This window comes from Bombina bombina, chromosome 6 (genome assembly GCF_027579735.1).
Source record: "Bombina bombina isolate aBomBom1 chromosome 6, aBomBom1.pri, whole genome shotgun sequence".
NCBI lineage: Eukaryota > Metazoa > Chordata > Amphibia > Anura > Bombinatoridae > Bombina > Bombina bombina.
Window position 1 is genome coordinate 691,071,914 of NC_069504.1, and position 23,606 is coordinate 691,095,519.

At 39.2% G+C, this 23,606-nt stretch overlaps 1 protein-coding gene across 2 annotated transcripts in view; it reads left to right on the top strand.

The window, feature by feature from the left end:
• The window catches only part of LOC128663450 (uncharacterized), a 130,565-nt gene that overhangs the window by 29,830 nt on the left and 77,129 nt on the right, over positions 1-23,606 (top strand). For both annotated transcript variants that reach the window (XM_053717779.1, XM_053717780.1), the window contains exon 3: positions 17,271-17,314. In XM_053717779.1, the coding sequence (XP_053573754.1) occupies positions 17,271-17,314 (44 nt within the window). The remainder of the gene's footprint in view (positions 1-17,270; positions 17,315-23,606) is intronic.

Below are 23,606 nucleotides of genomic sequence, written 5' to 3' on the forward strand. Positions count from 1 at the left end.
ACAAAAAATAATAAAATATTTACAAACATAAGAAAAATATTACAACAATTTTAAACTAATTACACCTACTCTAAGCCCCCTAATAAAATAACAAAGCCCCCCAAAATAAAAAATTCCCTACCCTATTCTAAATTAAAAAAGTTACAAGCTCTTTTACCTTACCAGCCCTGAACAGGGCCCTTTGCGGGGCATGCCCCAAGAATTTCAGCTCTTTTGCCTGTAAAAGAATAAATACAATACCCCCCCCCCCAACATTACAACCCACCACCCACATACCCCTAATCTAACCCAAACCCCCTTAAATAAACCTAACACTAAGCCCCTGAAGATCTTCCTACCTTGTCTTCACCATCCAGGTATCACCGATCCGTCCTGGCTCCAACATCTTCATCCAACCCAAGCGGGGGTTGGCGATCCATCATCCGGTGCTGAAGAGGTCCAGAAGAGGCTCCAAAGTCTTCCTCCTATCCGGCAAGAAGAGGACATCCGGACCGGCAAACATCTTCTCCAAGCGGCATCTTCGATCTTCTTCCATCCGGTGCGGAGCGGGTCCATCTTGAAGCAGGCGACGCGGATCCATCCTCTTCTTCCGTTGTCTCCCGACTAATGACGGTTCCTTTAAGGGACGTCATCCAAGATGGCGTCCCTCGAATTCCAATTGGCTGATAGGATTCTATCAGCCAATCGGAATTAAGGTAGGAATTTTCTGATTGGCTGATGGAATCAGCCAATCAGAATCAAGTTCAATCCGATTGGCTGATCCAATCAGCCAATCAGATTGAGCTCGCATTCTATTGGCTGTTCCGATCAGCCAATAGAATGCGAGCTCAATCTGATTGGCTGATTGGATCAGCCAATCGGATTGAACTTGATTCTCAAACTGCCCCATTGTTTTCTATGGGGGAATCGTGCACGAGCACGTTTTTGAGGCTGGCCGCGTCCGTAAGCAACTCTGGTATCGAGAGTTGCATTTGCGGTAAAAATGCTCTACGCTCCTTTTTTGGAGCCTAACGCAGCATTTGTTTGAACTCTTGATACCAGAGTTAACTTTATGGTGCGGCCAGAAAAAAGCCCGCGGAGCATTAACAGCCCTTTTACCGCCAAACTCCAAATCTAGGCCTATATGTGCTAGTGATGATGTTTCCTTCATCATTGTGCTCTAATGTGAGATCTAAAAAGTTGATGATCTTATCATTATTTAGATGCGTAAATGACAGGTTAAGTGTATTGTTGTTGAAGAAATCAAGGATTTCCTGAATAGTAAGTTCAGTGTTTTTCTTGTAGATAAATATTAGGTCGTCTATGAATCTACCATATACCACTACTTTGTCCTCGAGGGCCAGCCCACCCCCAAAAAGGTACAGATGTTCGAAATACCCCATATATAAGTTTGCATAAGAGGGGGCGAATTTGGCTCCCATGGCTGTGCCGCATTTTTGGAGGTAGTACTGGCCCTCGAAGACAAAGTAGTTGTGTGTAAGAAGGAATCTTGTAAGTTCTTCAAGAAATGTAATAAATTCTTCAGGATAACTGGTGTGTCTCTTTAGCATATGTGTGAGGGCTTTAAGACCTTCCTCATGGGGGATACTAGAGTACAGGGCTGATACATCAACAGATAACCAAGTGTAGTCTTGCTGCCATGTGATGGTTTGAATTTGTTGTATGAGATGTGTGCTGTCTCGTATGTATCCAGGTAGGGACTTAACTATGGGTTGTAGTATGTTGTCTAGCCAGTTTCCTATCCTTTCGCATAGTGAGCCTCTGCTGGCCACAATGGGCCTGCCTGGTGTGTCAACAAGGGATTTATGTATCTTCGGTACTATGCGAAAGGTAGGAATGGTGGGATACTCCACTAGGCAATGGTCTGCTGTTTCTTGATTTAAAAACCCCTCTTCTACCGCAGAATCTAATAAGTTGTAAAGATCTTGTTTGTACTTATTAGTGGGGTTATAGGTAAGCTTATGATATGTCTCTCTGTCATTGAGTTGTCTGTATACTTCTCTTCTATAGTCATCAGTATTGAGGATCACTACTGCACCACCTTTGTCCGCTGGGGTGACCACTATGTCATTATTGTTACTGAGTGACTTTAGTGCTTGTTGTTCGCTAATAGATAAATTTTGTTTGCTCATAGAATTAGTGGTTGTGGTGGATGCAGTCTCTATGGTGGAGTGCAAACTAGTGAGTTCTAACTCTACAAGGTTCTGAAACATTTCTATTGCTTCGCTCCTACTGTGTACTGGGTAAAAATGTGATTTAGTATATGTTGAGATTTTAGGTTTAGGGATGGAGTCATAAATGCTAGCTTCTCTAAGTGTAATTGCTTATAGTGAGGTTAGTGTGTTCAGATCACATAGATCAGTGAATTTTAGGCCTATAGAGTATACCTCTCTGTGTGGTATATTTTCTGACAATGTGCAATTCTCTTGTGAATCAATAGTGTTTCTTATTTGTGAAAAGTGTTTGTATAGAGTGATTTTTCTAACCAGAGCATTAATGTCCAGTATAGTGGAAAATAGATCGAAATTGGTGGAAGGTGCGAAGGATAACCCTTTGTTTAACAAACTGATTTGAGAACTAGTGAGAGTAGTGCTAGACAAATTGATTACTGATCCTATTTCTTTTGTGTTGTCTTTTTTATTCTGCTTGGATAACGTAGTGGTAGATCCTTTTTTGGTGTGCTACTAGTGATAGGTATTTGTACTAGTGTTGATAGCTTTGGTCTACCTTCTGGGATGTCATGACTAGTTGTTTCTTCATTGGAGGTGTGTGCTTGTATATCCTCTGTAGTCAGTGATCCCTCTGTATTGTCTGTGTCAATACTCGAAAATGTGACTCGTTTGGCATTGGGTGTATGGTTAAAGGTACCTTTTCTTTTGTTTTTGTTCTTATTTTTATTTTTGTGGTTATTGTGTAGGGAGTGACCCTTTTGCCTATTTGGTCTATCTTTTTGCCATGAATATACAATGTCTAATTCATAATCTTTTACATCCCTTTGGTACTTACTCACTTTTCTTTCTGATAGTGTGGAATCTAATTGTTGCATGGTAGTGTCTAGTTGTGTTTTATAGTCTATGTATTTCTTTGTCTGTTCAAATGGTTTTAGTGACTCTACAATCTCCTCTATTTGTGCTAGTAGAGAATCCCTCTCTTCTTTTTTATGTTTTAACAGCTGCTTCATTAGGATAATGGAGCAGTTAGTTAAATTATTATTCCATTCAACTATGAAATCCTGGTTGTTCAATGTGAAAGAGGGATACTTTTTCATCCTTAGTCCCCTTGGAACTTTTCTTTCATTGATATAGAGTTCTAAGAACTCTATGTCCCACCAAAGGTTGCTTTCTTTGTATTTCTTATTCTCTAAATCCGAAAAGATATTAGTTAAATCCCCCTCCAAAGGTTCATCTGTTCTGGTGGAGTTACCTTTAAGTGCTGTACTCATTATTAGCTTTCTTCTGTCTATGTCTACTACTCCTGTGAGAATATTGCTTTCAGCCATAATGGTGAGCAAATGTGTCTATGTGTATTAATATACTTGTGTATAAGTGTAAATAAATGGTATTGTAGGGATAAGCCTGAAGAAATCTATATAACTAGAAACTAGAGAGGCTAAAGATCCTGGAAAAGGGATCTTGGGATATGGTTTCTAGGTTAGAAGCTGGTTCACTATGTGTGAGGGTATGTTAGCAATGCAGGTTATAGGGATAATTGCTTGAGGTGTTATAAAGCTTATATGTTTTGTTAATCAAGTTTCATGGATGCAGGTGTGAGTCCTAGGTAAGTGATCTTAGATGCAGATTTACTAAATTGTGAAATTGCAAAATTACAGAATTACAAAATTACATCTTCATTAGTATAGAACTTATATAGTTAGAGGTAGGCTGCAATAACACCTGTAAAGAAAACAATAATTAAGAAACTTGTCAAGTATAATGTACGGTCCTGCCTGCTGGATAGTGGAACTATTTACTATCTGTTGATGAAAAACAAACAAGAATAAAAAAGTTCCGATCAGATACGTTCTGCCAGATCGTTATCAGTTCGTTTTTTTACTTTCCTTAGTTGATTCAACACAGTGGGTGATGTTGGGCAAGTGTAGAGGGCCCAATTTAACTAATGAGATAAATACACAGTGCAAATCCGTATGCTGTGATAGCTGATTTAGTGTGGATTGTAATAGATGTTCTTATTATACACCGCAAGTTGTAAGTGACACTCTCATTAGGAAAGTCTCTTAAGATAGTCAAGTTCACCAGTATTGTGGCATAGTTATAATATACGATATACCAAGTCAGGGGTACTCACTGATAACAGTCTCTGTCCCAGGCCACTTATATATTGCCACCAGAAGAAAGAGGTAAAGGGGACCCGATTATGGAGCCTTAGTTCTTAAATATCCTTAACAGTTTGGGAGAGTACAGAGTGTACCTGCGATCCAGAGTAGATCCTCCTGCTGATCCCAAGGTCGTCCGTTCTCCACTGCGTGTGCTCCTTGGCGTCTATGCGTGTCGGGTCTCGATGACCTCACTGGAAGAGGGCTCTTCTCACGTTGGCGTACGTGAGCGTGTCGCTCCGGTTCTTGCGTGGCTCTACGGGTCCCTGTGAGGTAGTGGAATTGTAGTCCGTAGGATGGTGGCAGTAAAGCGGAACAGAGAGTACTCTAGTAGATCTTGGTTGAGATGCGGTATCCAGCTTCAAAATAGAAGACTCAGCTAGCAGCAGATCCTCCTGCCGCCGAATGCATACAAAAGAGGAAAAAGGAGTGCAGAGTCTTCAAAGTAGATGAAATGAAGTTTTTATTAAGGTAAGCTCCTATCTTACGTTTTTCGCGCATGGGCACATGCGCTTCATCAGAGATAATGGTCTCTGCTGGTCAGGGTCTCTATAAGGGTGTGGGTAACCAATCAGGAAGGGTGTCTTGTTAACCCTTTTGGTGAATAGAGACTTACACAGGTTGGTTTTCTAATGACATAGTGCACACCTGGCTTAGAGGTCCCGAGCAGCAGATTACATTCTTGAACAGATAATATGCTAGGCAAAAATATGAATAACTACCTAGCTAAAAGAAATACAAAATTACCTGTAAAATAAATCCTAACCTAAGTTACAATTAAACCTAACACTACGCTATCATTAAATTAATTACATAAATTACCTACAAATAACTACAATTAAATACAATTACATAAACTAACTAAAGTACAAAAAATAAAAAAAGCTAAGTTACAAAAAATTAAAAAAATAAGTTACATACATTTAAAAAATATTACAACAATTTTAAGCTACTTAAACCTAATCTAAGCCCCCTAATAAAATAACAAAGCCCCCCAAAATAAAAAAATGCCCTACCCTATTCTAAATTAAAAAAGTTCAAAGCTCTTTTACCTTACCAGCCCTTAAAAGGGCCTTTCGTGGGGCATGCCCCAAAAAATTCAGCTCTTTTGCCTGTAAAAGAAAAATACAACCCCCCCCAACATTAAAACCCACCACCCACATACCCCTAATCTAACCCAAACCCCCCTTAAAAAAAACCTAACACTACCCACCTGAAGATCATCCTACCTTGAGTCGTCTTCACTCAGTTGAGCAGCGATGGAACTGAAGAGGAGATCCGGAGCGGAGATCCGGAGCGGCAGAAGTCATCATCCAAGGGGTGCTGAAGAAATCTTCCATCCGATGAAGTGATCCTCCAAGCGGCGCTGAAGAAGTCTTCGATTCGGGCGATGTCATCTTCCAAGCGGGGTCTTCAATCTTCAATCTTCATCCCGCCGACGCGGAACATCCTTCTTTCCCGACGGACTACCGATGAATGAAGGCTTCTTTAAGGGACGTCATCCAAGATGGTGTCCCTTCAATTCCGATTGGCTGATAGGATTCTATCAGCCAATTGGAATTAAGGTAGGAAAAATCTGATTGGCTGATTGAATCAGCCAATCAGATTGAAGTTCAATCCGATTGGCTGATCCAATCAGCCAATCAGATTGAGCTCGCATTCTATTGGCTGTTCCGATCAGCCAATAGAATGCGAGCTCAATCTGATTGGCTGATTCAATCAGCCAATCAGATTTTTCCTACCTTAATTCCGATTGGCTGATAGAATCCTATCAGCCAATCAGAATTGAAGGGACGCCATCTTGGATGACGTCCCTTAAAGGAGCCTTCATTCGTCGGTAGTCCGTCGGGAAAGAAGGATGTTCCGCATCGGCGGAATGAAGATGGATCCTGAAGAAGAAGATTGAAGACCCCGCTTGGAAGATGACATCGCCCGGATCGAAGACTTCTTCAGCGCCGTTGGAGGATCACTTCATCGGATGGAAGATTTCTTCAGCGCCCCTTGGATGATGACTTCTGCCGCTCCGGATCTCCTCTTCAGTTCCATCGCTGCTCGGCTGAGTGAAGACGACTCAAGGTAGGATGATCTTCAGGGTATTAGTGTTAGGTTATTTTAAGGGGGGTTTGGGTTAGATTAGGGGTATGTGGGTGGTGGGTTTTAATGTTGGGGGGTGTATTTTTCTTTTACAGGCAAAAGAGCTGAATTTTTTGGGGCATGGTAAGGTAAAAGAGCTTTGAACTTTTTAATTTAGAATAGGGTATGGCATTTTTTTTTATTTTGGGGGGCTTTGTTATTTTATTAGGGGGCTTAGATTAGGTGTAAGTAGCTTAAAATTGTTGTAATATTTTTTAAATGTTTGTAACTTATTTTTTTTATTTTTTGTAACTTAGCTTTTTTATTTTTTGTACTTTAGTTAGTTTATGTAATTGTATTTAATTGTAGTTATTTGTAGGTAATTTATTTAATTAATGTAATGATAGTGTAGTGTTAGGTTTAATTGTAACTTAGGTTAGGATTTATTTTACAGGTAATTTTGTATTTCTTTTAGCTAGGTAGTTATTAAATAGTTAATAACTATTTAATAACTATTCTAACTAGCTAAAATAAATTGAAAGATGCCTGTAAAATAAATATAAATCCTAAGATAGCTACAATATAATTATTAATTACATTGTAGCTATATTAGGGTTTATTTTAAAGGTAAGTATTTAGTTTTAAATAGGATTAATTTAGTTCATAATAGAAATATTATTTAGATTTTTTTAATTAATATTTAAGTTAGGGGGGTGTTAGGGTTAGTGTTAGGGGTTAATAATTTTATTACAGTGGCGGCGGTGTAGTGGGGGGCAGGATAGGGGTTAATAATTTTATTACAGTGGCGGCGGTGTAGTGGGGGGCAGGATAGGGGTTAATAAATTTATTATAGGTGGCGACGGTGTAGGGGGGGCATATTAGGGGTTAATAAGTTTAATATAGGTTGCCGCTGGTTCAGGGAGCTGCGGTTTAGGGGTTAAACTATTTATTTAGTTGCGGCGAGGTGCGGGATCGTCAGGATAGGGGTTAATAACTTTATTATAGAGGGCGACGGTATAGGGGGGCAGGATAGGGGTTACTAGGTATAATGTAGGTTGCGGCGGTGTCCGCGAGCGGCGGTTTAGGACTTAATACATTTATAAGAGTTGCGGCGGGGTCTAGGAGCGGCGGTTTAGGGGTTACTAACTTTATTTAGTTGCGGGGGGGCTCCGGGGCGCCGGTATAGGGGGTAGAACAGTGTAGTTAGTGTGAGTGCTTAGTGACAGGCTAGCAAGAAAGCTGTAAAAAAGTACTTGGTGCGTGGCTTTTTGACAGCTTTTTTGATAACTTAGGCAAATTTTTGCAGGTCCGCGGCGGCGATGTGAGGCGAGCTTAGGCGGGCGTATTGGACCGGCGAAGGCAGGAAAAGTAGACACGTTGATAACTACCCCCTGTGTCACTAACTCACTATATACAGTACTGGTGGGTTAAACAGTGTCACTATATACAGTAATAGGGGGTCAGACCATCTCACAGACTGTGGGCACAGGGTACCTCCTTTTGCAGACGTAATGTGATTCACATTTTTTTTTTTTTCCTGTGTGAAATGTAAAAAATAAAAAAAAGTTATTCACCTTTGTTTAGGGTGGGGGGCCCTTCTTAGATTCTTGCATCTGGGCCCTGTGGTTTCTAGTTATACCTCTGCTCTTGCGCCTAGTCAGGTACTGAATTCTTAATCAAAATTTCTGTGTGACCCTCATCCAGTGGTTTTCAGATTTATAATACAATAAAAGTGCTGCTTGCTGCCATAACACTCAAGTATGTTATTAAGTTTACTTATTTTGTGCAAGCAATATTAGCGCTCCACTGAGTAATACCAGCACACGCTAATATGTGATGGTATTAGAAGTTGATTGCAATACTAGGAAACTTTGCGTTCACAAGAGCACACTTCCATTGGCTCCAATGGGAGCCTCGTTCTGATGCTGTCTGGCACACTTCCTATTTGAATCATGAAAGTTTTTTTGGACTTGACTGTCCCTTTAAATATTTATGATATACATATATATTTATGTATTAATATGAGTAAATACATATATTAGCACATAATATAAAATAAAACAATATAAAAATAATATAAAATAAATATATACAGTATGTATTTAAGCATATACATATATATATATTTACTGGGAACACACAGTTTCCATAGAACCCAATGTAAAGGCCACTCCTGTCAACTTTACCTCTAAAATACTGCCTAGTGCAGCTATTTTATTCAAATAAATTAAACCCCTATGCCGCCACATACCCACTGCAAGTGCTAAATATTAACCCCTTATGCCGCCATGAACCCACTGCAATTTCTAACTATTAACCCCTTATGCTGCCACATACCCATTGCAAGATCTAACTATTAACCCCCTATGCCACTACATATCCATTGCAAGTGCTAACTAATAACCTCCTGTGCCACTACATACCCACAGCATGTTCTATTAACCCCCTTTGCCACCATGAACCCACCGCTAATGCTAACTATTAACCCCCTATGCTGCCACATACCGATCGCGAGTGTCTTTTTGTAGGGCATTGCCCTCAGCTCTTTTTGAAAAAAATAAAACAAGTTATGAAAACCCCCACCTACATTAAGGTAACCCCCCCCCCCCCCCCAAAATAACAAAATCTAACTTTAAAAGCCTAGGCTACAAAGTAAAATAAAAAATAGCAATGCCTATTCTAAAAAATAAAAAAACTATTAAAAAAAAACCCTTGCTAACACCAAAAGTGTTACTCACTTCTGATGGGGACTCTGTCTCCTCTTGATCCATTGTGTGTCCATCTTCATCCACGGCTCCAGGTACCGGGAGCCTGTATGGGGGTTGATTAGGTGATTATTGATAGTTACCATTTATTAGACCTTAATCAACTAACATCCCCTCATACCTGTATGGGGGTTGATTAGGTGATTATTTTTATTTAAGAATTAGTAGGCTTTAATCTCCTAACCCCCCCCCCCCCATACCTGTATGGGGGTTGATTAGGTGATTATTGAAGTTTACCATTTATTAGGCCTTAATCAACTAACCATCCCTCACACCTGTATGGGGGCTGATTACACTAAAACAAAAAAAGTAGAAGGCGTCTCATAGGGTAGACCAGCAAATAAAGAGTGATGAACAGACAAGATGAATAAGTCCTACTCACATGAAGGAAGGCACTAGTCAGTGCAAGACAGGCAAGCCGGATCCTTAAAGTCGTCTGGCAGACACTCCTGACAGCAAGGATATTTAGCATATAGCTAAGCGTTTCTGTGCCACTGAGAAACGCATAGCTATATGCTATATATGTTTTTGACATATTAATAAATGGCTTTAAACATCTGCTGCTTATTGTCATTATACCATTTGAGTACTTGGTATTTGGTGCCTGGTTGCACTTGCCATTGGAGACCACCTTTACCACTATTTGTGAGCGTGGTGTGACTGTGTCCATTTGCATATATAGGACAGTTCTGGATCTACACACTGCTGATTTATTGCCACATTTTCACTTACTATTGTTTTGTTTTACACTATATGTATATTTTTAGATAATTTGCATTATCTGTGGCGCCTCTTATATATAACTGATTTGCACACACAGATCTTTATATGGATTGTTGTGTGAATAGGTATCTATATTTTATTTATGGAGGTTGATTGGATGATTATTGATGGTTGCTATTTATTAAGACCTATTCAACTAACCACCCCTCATACCTGTATGGTGGTTGGTTAAGTGATTATTGATGGTTACCATTTATTAGGCCTTAATCAAATAACCCAATCTTTAATGTTAAAGGGACACTAAACCCATTTTTTTACTTAGAGCATGAAATTTTAAGCAACTTTCTAATTTACTCCTATTAACAATTTTTCTTCATTCTCATGCTATCTTTATTTGAAAAAGAAGGCATCTAAGCTTTTTTTTTTTTGGTTCAGAACTATGGACAGGACTTTTTTTGGTGGATGAATTTATCCACCAATCAGCAAGAACAACCTAGGTTGTTCACCAAAAATGGGCAGGTGTCTAAACTTACATTCTTGCATTTCAAATAAAGATACCAAGAGAATGAAGAAAATGTGATAATAGGAGTAAATTAGAAAGTTGCTTAAAATGTCATGCTCTTTCTGAATCACGAAAGAAAAAATTTAGGTTCGGTGTCCCTTTAAGTATACTGTCTTTAATTAGAAAGACATTATGCATTGTACATTACAATGCATCATTTAAATGTTGAATATCTATGGCCTAGATTTGGAGTTTGGCGGTAGATGGGCTGTGAACGCTACGCAGGCTTTTTTCTGGCCGCACCATAAAATTAACTCTGGTATCGAGAGTCCCAAAAAAATGCTGCGTTAGGCTCCAAAAAAGGAGGGTAGAGCATTTTTACCGCAAATGCAACTCTCGATACCAGAGTTGCTTACGGACGCGGCCAGCCTCAAAAACGTGCTTGTGCACGATTCTCCCATAGGAAACAATGGGGCTGTTTGAGCTGAAAAAAAACCTAACACCTGCAAAAAAGCAGCGTTCAGCTCCTAACGCAGCCCCATTGTTTCCTATGGGGAAACACTTCCTACGTCTGCACCTAACACTCTAACATGTACCCCGAGTCTAAACACCCCTACCCTTACACTTATTAACCCCTAATCTGCCGCCCCCGCTATCGCTGACCCCTGCATTATATTATTAACCCCTAATCTTCCGCTCCGTAAACCGCCGCAACTTACATTATCCCTATGTACCCCTAATCTGCTGCCCCTAACACCGCTGACCCCTATATTATATTTATTAACCCCTAACCTGCCCCCCACAACGTCGCCGCCAGCTACTTACAATAATTAACCCCTAATCTGCCGACCGCAAAGCGCCGCCACCTACGTTATCCTTATGTACCCCTAATCTGCTGCCCCTAACACCGCCGACCCCTATATTATATTTATTAACCCCTAATCTGTCCCCCTCAACGTCGCCGACACCTGCCTACACTTATTAACCCCTAATCTGCCGAGCGGACCTGAGCGCTACTATAATAAAGTTATTAACCCCTAATCCGCCTCACTAACCCTATCATAAATAGTATTAACCCCTAATCTGCCCTCCCTAACAGCCAATCAGATTGAGCTCGCATTCTATTGGCTGTTCCGATCAGCCAATAGAATGCGAGCTCAATCTGATTGGCTGATTGGATCAGCCAATCGGATTGAACTTGATTCTGATTGGCTGATTCCATCAGCCAATCAGAATATTCCTAGTTTAATTCCGATTGGCTGATAGAATCCTATCAGCCAATCGGAATTCGAGGGATGCCATCTTGGATGACGTCCCTTAAAGGAACCGTCATTCGTCGGGAGACGCCGGAAGAAGAGGATGGATCCGCGTCGGCTGCTTCAACATGGACCCGCTCCGCACCGGATGGAAGAAGATCGAAGATGCCGCTTGGATGAAGATGTTTGCCGGTCCAGATGTCCTCTTCTTGCCGGATAGGAGGAGTAGGTGTAATTAGTTTAAAATTGTTGTAATATTTTTCTTATGTTTGTAAATATTTTTTTATTTTTTGTAACTTAGTTCTTTTTTATTTTTTGTACTTTAGTTAGTTTATGTAATTGTAGTTATTTGTAGAAATTGTATTTAATTTATTTATTGATAGTGTAGTGTTAGGTTTTATTGTAGGTAATTGTAGGTATTTTATTTAATTAATTTATTGATAGGGTAGTGTTAGGTTTAATTATAACTTAGGTTAGGACTTATTTTACAGGTAATTTTGTTATTATTTTAACTAGGTAACTATTAAATAGTTCTTAACTATTTAATAGCTATTGTACCTAGTTAAAATAATTACCAAGTTGCCTGTAAAATAAATATTAATCCTAAAATAGCTACAATGTAATTATAATTTATATTGTAGCTATATTAGGATTTTTTTTACAGGTAAGTATTTAGCTTTAAATAGGAATAATTTATTTAATAAGAGTTAATTAATTTCGTTAGATTAAAATTATATTTAACTTAGGGGGGTGTTAGTGTTAGGGTTAGATTTAGCTTTAGGGGTTAATACATTTATTAGAATAGCGGTGAGCTCCGGTCGTCAGATTAGGGGTTAATAATTGAAGTTAGGTGTCGGCGATGTTAGGGAGGGCAGATTAGGGGTTAATACTATTTATGATAGGGTTAGTGAGGCGGATTAGGGGTTAATAACTTTATTATAGTAGCGCTCAGGTCCGCTCAGCAGATTAGGGGTTAATAAGTGTAGGCAGGTGTCGGCGACGTTGTGGGGGGCAGGTTAGGGGTTAATAAATATAATATAGGGGTCGGCGGTGTTAGGGGCAGCAGATTAGGGGTACATAAGGATAACGTAGGTGGCGGCGCTTTGCGGTCGGCAGATTAGGGGTTAATTATTGTAAGTAGCTGGCGGCGACGTTGAGGGGGGCAGGTTAGGGGTTAATAAATATAATACAGGGGTCGGCGGTGTTAGGGGCAGCAGATTAGGGGTACATAAGTATAACGTAGGTGGCGGTCGGCAGATTAGGGGTTAAAAAAAATTAATCGAGTTGCGGCGATGTGGGGGGACCTCGGTTTAGGGGTACATAGGTAGTTTATGGGTGTTAGTGTACTTTAGAGCACAGTAGTTAAGAGCTTTATGAACCGGCGTTAGCCCAGAAAGCTCTTAACTCCTGCTTTTTTTCTGCGGCTGGAGTTTTGTCGTTAGAGCTCTAACGCTCACTTCAGAAACGACTCTAAATACCGGCGTTAGGAAGATCCCATTGAAAAGATAGGATACGCAATTGACGTAAGGGGATCTGCGGTATGGAAAAGTTGCGGCTGAAAAGTGAGCGTTAGACCCTTTAATCACTGACTCCAAATACCGGCGGTAGCCTAAAACCAGCGCCAAACTCCAAATCTAGGCCTATGTTTTGGATCTTACCTTCTACAGTTTCTTTTAAGTTATGGCAGATTAGGGGTCAATGTTTACAATGTTTACAATGCTTTACAATGCTAACGCCTAGATTTAGAGTTTTGTCGGTAAAGACCCGCGTAGCTAACACTGCTTTTTTTTTCCCAGCGCACCCTTCAAACAACGCTGGTATTTAGAGTTGTCTGAGGGGCTGCGTTAGGCTAAAAAAAAAGGGTACGTTGAGCCTAATTTAGCTCCACTTCAACCCTCAATACCAGCGTTGCTTACGGTAGCGGTAAGCTGGAAAAACGTGCTCGTGCACGATATCCCCATAGGAAACAATGGGGCAGTTTGGGCTGAAAAAAAAACCTAACACCTGCAAAAAAGCAGCGTTCAGCTCCTAACGCAGCCCCATTGTTTCCTATGGGGAAACACTCTCTAAGCCTGCACCTAACACCCTAACATGAACCCTGAGTCTAAACACCCCTAACCTTACACTTATTAACCCCTAATCTTCCTCCCCCGCTATAGCTGACACCTGCATTGTATTATTAACCCCTAATCTGCCGCTCCAGACACCGCCGCAACCTACATTATCCCTATGAACCCCTAATCTGCTGCCCCTAATACCGCCGACCCCTATATTATATGTATTTACCCCTAATCTGCCCCCCCAACATCGCCGCTACCTTACCTACACTTATTAACCACTAATCTGCTGACCGTACCTCGCCGCCACTATAATAAATGTATTAACCCCTAAACTCCCGCCTTGCAAACACTATAATAAATAGTATTAACCCCTAATCTGCCCTCCATGTTCCGATCAGCCAATAGAATGTGAGTTCAATACGATTGGCTGATTGGATCAGCCAATCGGATTGAACTTCAATCTGATTGGCTGATTGCATTAGCCAATCGGAATTGAAGGGACGCCATGTTGGATGATGTCCCTTAAAGGAACCTTCATTCGTCAGGAAGTCGTCGGTTGAAGAGGATGGCTCAGCGTCGGCTCCGTTGAAGATGACTCCACTCCGGATAAATGAAGATTGAAGACGCCGCCTGGATGAACACTTCTACCGTATGGAGGACCTCTTCTTTGCCGCTTGGATAAAGACTTGTACCGGATCAAGGACCTCCTCTGCGCACCTTGGATGAAGAATTCGGCTCAGCTGGGTGAAGACGACTCAAGGTAGGATGATTTTCAGGGGGTTAGAAGTTTTTTTAAGGGGGGTTTGGGTGGGTTAGAGTAGGGGTATGTTGGTGGTGGGTTGTAATGTTGGGGGGTATTGTATTTTTATTTACAGGTAAAAGAGCAGATTACTTTGGTAGTTTAGAATAGGGTAGGGCATTTTTTATTTTTGGGGGCTTTTTTATTTTATTAGGGGGCTTAGAATTAGGTGTAATTAGTTTAATCTTCTTGTATTTTTTTTTTTATTTTTTGTAATTTAGTGTTTGTTTGTTTTTTTTGTATTATAGAATAGTTTATTTTATTGTATTTTAATTTATCTAATTGTAGGTAATTTATTTAATTTATTTAATGATAGTGTAGTGTTAGGTGTATTTGTAACTTAGGTTAGGATTTATTTTACAGGTAATTTTGTACTTATTTTAACTAGGTAGCTATTAAATAGTTATTAACTGTTTAATAGCTATTGTACCTAGTTAAAATAAATACAAAGTTGCCTGTAAAATAAATATAAATCCTAAAATAGCTACACTGTAATTATTAGTTATATTGTAGCTATATTAGGGTTTATTTGATAGGTAAGTATTTAGTTTTAAATAGGAATAATTTAGTTAACTTTAGGAATATTATTTTGTTTAATTTAAATTATATTTATGTTAGGGGGGTGTTAGGGTTAGGGTTAGAGTTAGGTTTAGGGGTTAATAACTTTATTATAGTAGTGGCGATGGTGCGGGCAGGAGATTAGGGGTTAATAATTGTAGGTAGGTGGCGGCGATGTTAGGGAGGGCAGATTAGGGTTTAATACTATTTATTATAGTGTTTGCGGCGGTTTAGGGGTTAATACATTTATTATAGTGGCGGCGAGGAACGGTCGGCAGATTAGGGGCTAATAAGTGTAGTTAGGTAGCGGCGACGTTGGGGGGGGCAGATTAGTGGTTAATAAATATAATATAGGGGTCGGCGATGTTAGAGGCAGCAGATTAGGGGTTTATAGGTATAATGTAGGTACCAGCGGTGTCCGGTCGGCAGATTAGGGGTTACATTTTTTTATTATTATAGTGGCGGCGATGTGGGGGGGCCTCGGTTTAGGGGTACATAGGTAGTTTATGGGTGTTAGTGTACTTTAGAGCACAGTAGTTAAGAGCTTTATATTCACACATTAGCCCATAAAGCTCTTAACTACTGACTTTTTTTGTCGGTACGAGTCTTGTCGGTAGAGGGTCTACCGCTCACTTCTTCCAAGACTCCAAATACCGGCGTTAGGCAGATCCCATTGAAACGATAGGATACGCAATTGGCGTAAGGGGATCTGCAGTAGCCTGGAATCGCGGTAGGGAAGTAAGCGTTAGACCCTTTCCTGGTTGACTCTAAATACCAGCGGGCGGTAAAAAGCAGCATTAGGACCCCTTAACGCTGCTTTTGACGGCTAATGCCAAACTCTAAATCTAGGTGTATTTGTTTAAATTATTGTAGATATTTTAAAATGGAATTAATGTTTGCTTAATATTATTTAAAACATAAACATATGTTTTTCAAATACATATTTATGTTTGAAATAATAGCAAGCAACTATTAAATCCCTTTTAAAGATATCTACAATATTTTAAATATTCTACATTTTACATAACAATGCATATTTTACCACAGAGATGTGCTAAAATGCTGGTGAACTGGAAAACCTCCTTGGCCTATCCGGGCTCCTGGAACTCAGTGCCGAACCAGAATTGAGCCATTGACCACTGGACAAGGAAGTTTTTCTGGTCCTCCAGCGGTTGGCTAAGCAGGTTTTGCCGCTTATCCGGCAGTCGGGTGGCAGTGTGGGGCTGTGTGGGGCTTAATTCCGGTCCAGCACTGAGTTCCAGGAGCCCAGATAAGCCAAGCAGGAGTGCATCTCTGTGGCACTTTATTTAAACATTTATGATAACTTTAACAACATAGCTATATAGTTATAATAAGGTTTATTACTTATATTATAGTTCATTATAGTTAGTTATTTTTTTCATTAGGCAGTTAGATGGGCTTTACAGGAGAGTGTTCTTTACACATGATCTCAGTGTAGGCGGTATTAGGGGCTAAGCTGGGCATTCCGGGGGTGTGTTGGTTAGGCGTGATGTAGGTGTAGGCGGTCAGTGGGAAGTAGTGAGGCAGAGCAGGGGGAGTGTAGGTTAGACTTGACGTAGTTATAGGAGTTAAGGGGAAGTTAGCGAGGCGTGCTAGTTGGAGTAGCCTGCACTTTGCTTTGGACACATCAACACAAGATCGACATGTTCAAAGCAGCGAAGTGCAGGTTCTGAGGAGGGTTGCGGCCATGTATGTCTTTCTGCCAAGACAACATCACCTGAGCTTGTTAGTGTATGTGTAAATACATTTAGGTCCCCATGGCAATATTTAAATTGGATCTACAATGGAACTAATTTTAGTTTCAGTGAGTGCACTGTTTGTGCAGTGTAAGTACACTTCAAATAGGGCCCCCCTCCACAGTAAAAAACAGGTAAACAGTGATGCTGTCGATGTGGGTGGTGTACTTTTAGGTTAGCACTCAAGCAAAAGCTAGAACAGAATTTTGTAGCTCACCCTATAGAAGTCTTATAAGGTTAAAGATTTAGCATTCAGATTTACTTTCAATTTATAATTTTAACCCAATAAGTAGAGTGCTTTTGATTTAACTTGAGCAGTGTTTGCGCTCAAAAGCGCTAATATTTTTGTGCTCCACTTGTAATTTGAACCTAAATGATAACCAGTTGCTTTGAAAAAAACAGTTTTTTGTTATAGCATCATCTAATACATTTTTTATTTTTCAGAGTGAAACAACACTTCATACTTCAACACCAGAACTTCCAATAAGGTAAACAGATAAATGCTTGACTCAAGCTTAGTTTTTTTCTAGTTGTTTATTAGTTGTATAATATGTAATTTAAGTAAGAATTTGCAAATATTGCTTCCTTTTTATACAAACACATTCAACAGGTTTCTTCACACTGTGTTAACTCACCATATACTTTACACTGAGTTCCCTAACAGTTGATTCTAGTATTTCAGATTTTTGCCATTTTTTCACAGGTTTTCATATGACATTTTACATCATGAAAAGCATTTGTGGCCATTTTATACAGTCTGCGGGATATTTCTCAAAGCCACAACCGCAAATACGCTGGAATTGTGCAACATAGTTGTTGCGAGATCGATCCGACCTAGTTATCAAAGCCTACAGACTGGCAAATGTTGAAATTTGTGATGTAACATACGATGCCGCAATCTCAATCCGACGCAGATTGATGCTTACGTCATTACAGATTTTCCAAATACACATTCGGCTCTATTTGACACTATTCCGGCCCAGCGTTCCTGGTTTTCAATCCGCCACCCTGGAGGCCCCGGATGCCATAGAAATCAATTTTACACCTAACACCCTAACATAAACCCCGAGTCTAAACACCCCTAATCTGCAGCCCCCGACATCATCGCAATCTAAATAAACTTATTCACCCCTATTCCGTCGCTTCCCTACATCGCCGCAACCTAAATAATGTTATTAACCCCTATCCCGCCACTCCTCCACACCGCCGCCACTAAATAAATGTATTAACCCCTAAACCTCTGGCCTCCCACATCACTACCACTAACTAAACCTATTAACCCCTAAACCGTCAGCCCCCCACATCGCCAAAAAAATAAATTAAGCTATTAATCCCTAAACCTAACAACCGCTAACTTTAAATTAAAATTACAACATCCCTATCTTAAAATAAATGTAAACTTACCTGTAGAATTAAAATAAACTAATTGTATTACTATAAATTAACCTACCCTAACTATTATCATACAATTACATTAAACTACCAATTAAATTAACTAAATTACATATTAAAACACCCTAACCCTACTCAAATTATTTAAATATACTATTAAACCTTATTAAAAAGTATTACATTACAAAAATAAATAAATGCTAAGTTACAAAAAACAAACAAACACTAAATTACGAAAAATAAAAAAACACATTATCAAAAATAAAAAAGAATTACACCTAATCTAATAAAAGGGCCTTTTGTGGGGCATTGCCCCAAAGAAATCAGCTTTTTTACCTGTAAAAAAAATACAAACACCCCAATAGTAAAGCCCACCACCCAACCAACCCCCCCAAATAAAAACCCTATCTAAAATAACCTAAGCTCCCCATTGCCCTGAAAAGTGCATTTGTATGGGCACTGCCCTTAAAAGGGCATTTTGCTCTTTTACCGCCCAGACCCTAATCTAAAAATAAAACCTACCCAAAAAAACTTTAAATAAACCTAACACTAACCTCCGACAATCCACTTACAGTTATTGAAGTCCCGCTTGAAGGATCCATCCAGGTGGCAAGTCTTCATCCAGATAGCATCTTCTATCTTCATCCATCCAGCGCGGAGCGGGTCCATCTTGAAGATATCCGGTGCAGAGCATCCTCTTCATACGGTGTCCCTTGCATTCATATTGGCTGAAAGATTTCAATCAGCCAAAATGATTAGAGCTGCTAAAAGCCTTTTGGAACAGCCAATAGGATGAGAGCTGCTCTAATCTAAATGGCTGATTGATATCTTTCAGCCAATAGGAATGCAAGGGATGTGGGGGGCTGACGGTTTAGGGGTTATTAGGTTTAGTTAGTGGTAGTGATGTGGGAGGTTAATACATTTATTTAGTGGTGGCGGTTGCGGAGAGTGGCGGGATAGAGGTTAATAACTTTATTAAGGTTTCAGCGATGTAGGGGAGCGGCAGGATAGGGGTTAATAACTTTATTTATGATGTAGGGGAGCAGCGGGATAGGGGTTAATATGTTTATTTAGGTTGCGGCAGGGTCGGGGAGCGGCGGGATAGGGGTTAAACATTTTAGTATAGTGATGGCATTTAGTGATAGGCTATAAATAAAGTTTGGAAATGCCGAATAGACGCAAGATCGATGACTGCTAGTTAACAACAGTCCGATGCTCATTGCCCAATACTTGGTGCGCGTCTTTTTGCCAGCTTTTTTCATAACTAAGGAGAGCGTATAGAGATAAGTGGCCACGATGTTAGGTGAGCGTATTGGTGCCGGTGAATGCAGCATAGTTGAGACTTTGATAAATATCCCCCACTATCTTGTCTGTTTCCTGACTTAAAAAAAAAAAATATATATATATATATATATATATATATATATATATATATATTTACAGTTGTGAGCATGCTCTATTCACATTTTAATAAATATGACATTGGCCTAGATTAATAAAATAAAAATACAGCCAAAATTACACTTTTAACATTTTCACTGCTGAGCTGATACATTTCACACCATTTTTAATCTTTTACACTGAATATATCCAACATCATGTTCAGTACTTTTTCTGTAACTTTACCAACATAAAAGTGGTTTGTTGTTTTTTTTAGCAGACCAAAAGCAACTAAATATTTCAAAAGCTTCAAAGCAAAATGCAAATAAGTATTTTTTAACTTTATGGCAAGCACAGCATGATTATTTCCTAAATTTCCATATGCTATCCACAACAAGAGAATTTATGGGTCAGAGAGGAAAACGCTCCATGGCATCTATTTATCAAGCCGTCAACTTACCTGCATTTGACGGCACCAATACGCTCGCCTAAGATTGCCTAACATCGCTGTCGCGGACCTGAATACGTTCTCCAAAATTATCAAAAAAGCTGTCAAAAAGCCACGCACCAAGTACGGTGCGATGAGCAGCGGACTGTTGTTAACTAACAGTCATCGATCTCTCTGCTCTTCGGCTTTTTTACAGCTTTATTGGTACCCTGTCACTAAACACCCACACTATACTATACTGTTTACCCCCTATACCACTGCTCCTGGAACCCACCGCAACTAAATAAATTGTTTAACCCCTAAACCGCCGCTCCCAGAGCCTACCACAACTAAATAAATTGTTTAACCCCTAAACCGCTGCTCCCGGAGCCCACCACAACTAAATAAATTGTTTAACCCCTAAACCGCCGCTCCTGGAGCCCACCGCAACTAAATAAACTGTTTAACCCCTAAACCGCTGCCCCCAGACCCCACCGCAACTAAATAAATTGTTTAACCCCTAAACCGCCGCTCCCGGAACCCACCGCCACCTACATTATACTTATTAACCCCTAATCTGCCCCCCTACACCGCAGCCACTTTATTAAATTTATTAACCCTTAATCTGTCCCCCCTACACCGCCGCCACTATATTAAATTTATTAACCCCTAAACCTAAGTCTAACCCTAACCCTAACGCCCCCTAACTTAAATATAATTTAAATAAATCTAAATAAATATTCCTAGAATTAAATAAATTATTCCTATTTAAAACTAAATACTTACCTATAAAATAAACCCTAAGATAGCTACAGTATAACTAATAGTTACATTGTAGCTAGCTTAGGGTTTATTTTTATTTTACAGGCAAGTTTGTATTTATTTTAACTAGGTACAATAGTTATTAAATAGTTATTAACTATTTCCTAGTTAAAATAAATACAAATATACCTGTAAAATAAACCTAACCTAAGTTACAATTACACCTAACACTACACTATAATTAAATACATTCCCTAAATTAACTACAATTAAATAAAATTAAATAAAATTATCTAAAGTACAAAAACCCCCCCCACTAAATTACAGAAAATAATAAAATAATTACAAGATTTTTAAACTAATTACACCTAATCTAATCCCCCTAACAAAATAAAAAAGCCCCCCCAAAATAAAAAAAAAAGCCCTACCCTAAATTTCAAATAGCCCTTAAAGGGCCTTTTGCGGGGCATTGCACCAAATTAATCAGCTCTTTTACCTGTAAAAAAAAATTACAACCCCCCCAACATTAAAACACACCACCCACCCAACCAACCCTACTCTAAAACCCACCCAATCCCCCCTTAAAAAAACATAACACTAACCCCTTTAAGATCACCCTATCTTGAGATGTCTTCACCCAACCGGGCAGAAGTCCTCAATGAAGCTGGGCGAAGTGGTCCTCCAGACGGGTAGATGTCTTCATCCAAGCTGGGCAGAAGAGGTCCTCCAGATGGTCAGAAGTCTTCATCCAGGCAGCATCTTCTATCTTCATCCATCCGGCGTGGAGCTGGTCCATCTTCAAGACATCCGACGCGGAGCATCCTCTTCATCCGTAGTCTTCTTCAACAATGACAGGTCCTTTAAGTGACGTCATCCAAAATGGCGTCCCTTCAATTCCGGTTGGCTGATAGAATTCTATCAGCCAATCAGAATTAAAGTAGGAAAAATCATATTGGTTGATAGATAGGCCCCTAAAAAAGTTACTACACTAAAGACAGGGATTTCAGCACATCATTTATATTAAGCAAATACATGATTCAGAGAACCCACCATATAGAAATGGTATATTTCAGTGCTTTTCCAAATATGCAAATACGTCATAGGCAGAGCATCTACATAAACATTTTGTAGACAAATGAACCCTCTAGTCGTACTAAAGAGCAAAGCTTACTATGTGGACATAAACAAAATAAAGGTAAAAAACAGGAGCAAACAAATGAATATTCAATTATATTCTTAACACAGCAACACCTCCACTAGAGGGTGGCTTTGCACATGAAGCGAAAAATGGCCACCATAGTGATCCATGAGGATCTCTGCTTGTTATTAGACTCACTCCTATTAGTATTTAAATGCATTACAAACATAATTAATTGCAAACAGATAAAAATTACAAATTAAATAATACAGCGATGACCTAATGGTCAATAAAGGTAATATAGACTATGGGGTATGTACAACACCTTTTTCAGAGGGTACCAGTAATATTCATTAGTACTTGGTGCCATGAAAATAAACTCATTGATTAGGATCTATGTACAGCCCCAAAGTAAGTCTAGGAATTACCACACCACATTATAAACAGTATTATTAACCAGCAAAAACACAAAAGCTCAAAGGAAAGTATAAGGACGTATAACATAGACGTCGTTCTAAAGGCAGAGCTTGCTGTCATAAGTGTAGCAGTTCAATACAGGTACACTTTGGTTTCTTTGGTGAAGCAGGTTTATATAGATTGTCTTAATAATCTCCCTTTAAAGCATTCACTGTAGCGTCCATACGCTACTGCAAACAGGCCAAAAAAGTCCAAGACTTTCCAAAGTAAAAGGAGTAAACAGAGTTACCATGTAAAATTCTTGTTATCCTCCGTGTTACCAACTTGTGGCTCCAAGAGTTCGTCATAGGGGAGGCATTGCTGCAATTGGCAAGTGTGTAGCCAACAAACCCAATTTCTCCTTAGCTGCTGGTTAGCTGGAAAATGCTGTAACATTCAGTTAGGTCTGGGACAGAGCAACCCACTTCGAGTACATCACTGCTGACACGCGTTTCACCCCCTACGTGACTGCAACTGTAAATTCATTACCTTGAAGCCAACTTTTAAACACACCTTTGTTAATCACAATCTTGCTCTTGTTTTTTGGAAGAAAAAAACTTTGCTGATATTGGGCTAGATTATGAGTGGAGCACAAATTAGCGCTCCCGCTCGCACATTAACTCCGCTAATTTGACGCTTTTTGCATGTGCTTGTATTACAAGTTGAAAGTAAAATAGTTTACGCATGAGCATAAATCCAACAAGCGCAAAAAAAAAATATTGTGACCCAGTTAACTTCTTCCCCTATAAAAGTCAATGGAGAACGAAAATAAATAAAATAAATAACATTAATACTCACATGCCAACCAAACCACGTATATTCAAGAGCACTAAACCCGACATAAAATATTCATATTGCACATAGCAGAATATGTTCTATTTATTCTTAAACAAATATTTATATATATAGGAATGTAAAATATGCATTTTGCGCATTAGGTTTCATGAATTAAACGAGAATGGGTTAGTGCACATAAACATTTTATAATCTTAAAACACATTATTGAAATATTACATGTAAAATATTTTTAAAAATTAATACAAAATATTAAAATTATTAAACATACCGTAAAATATTCTAAATAATCCATAGAATATATCTATATATTTTACAGTATGTTTAATAATTTTCAATATATATTTTTTTTAAAACTTTATTTATAGAAGATCCATAACATGCATGACAAGTACAGTCACAGTAATACAGATGCTTTGTCATGAACACA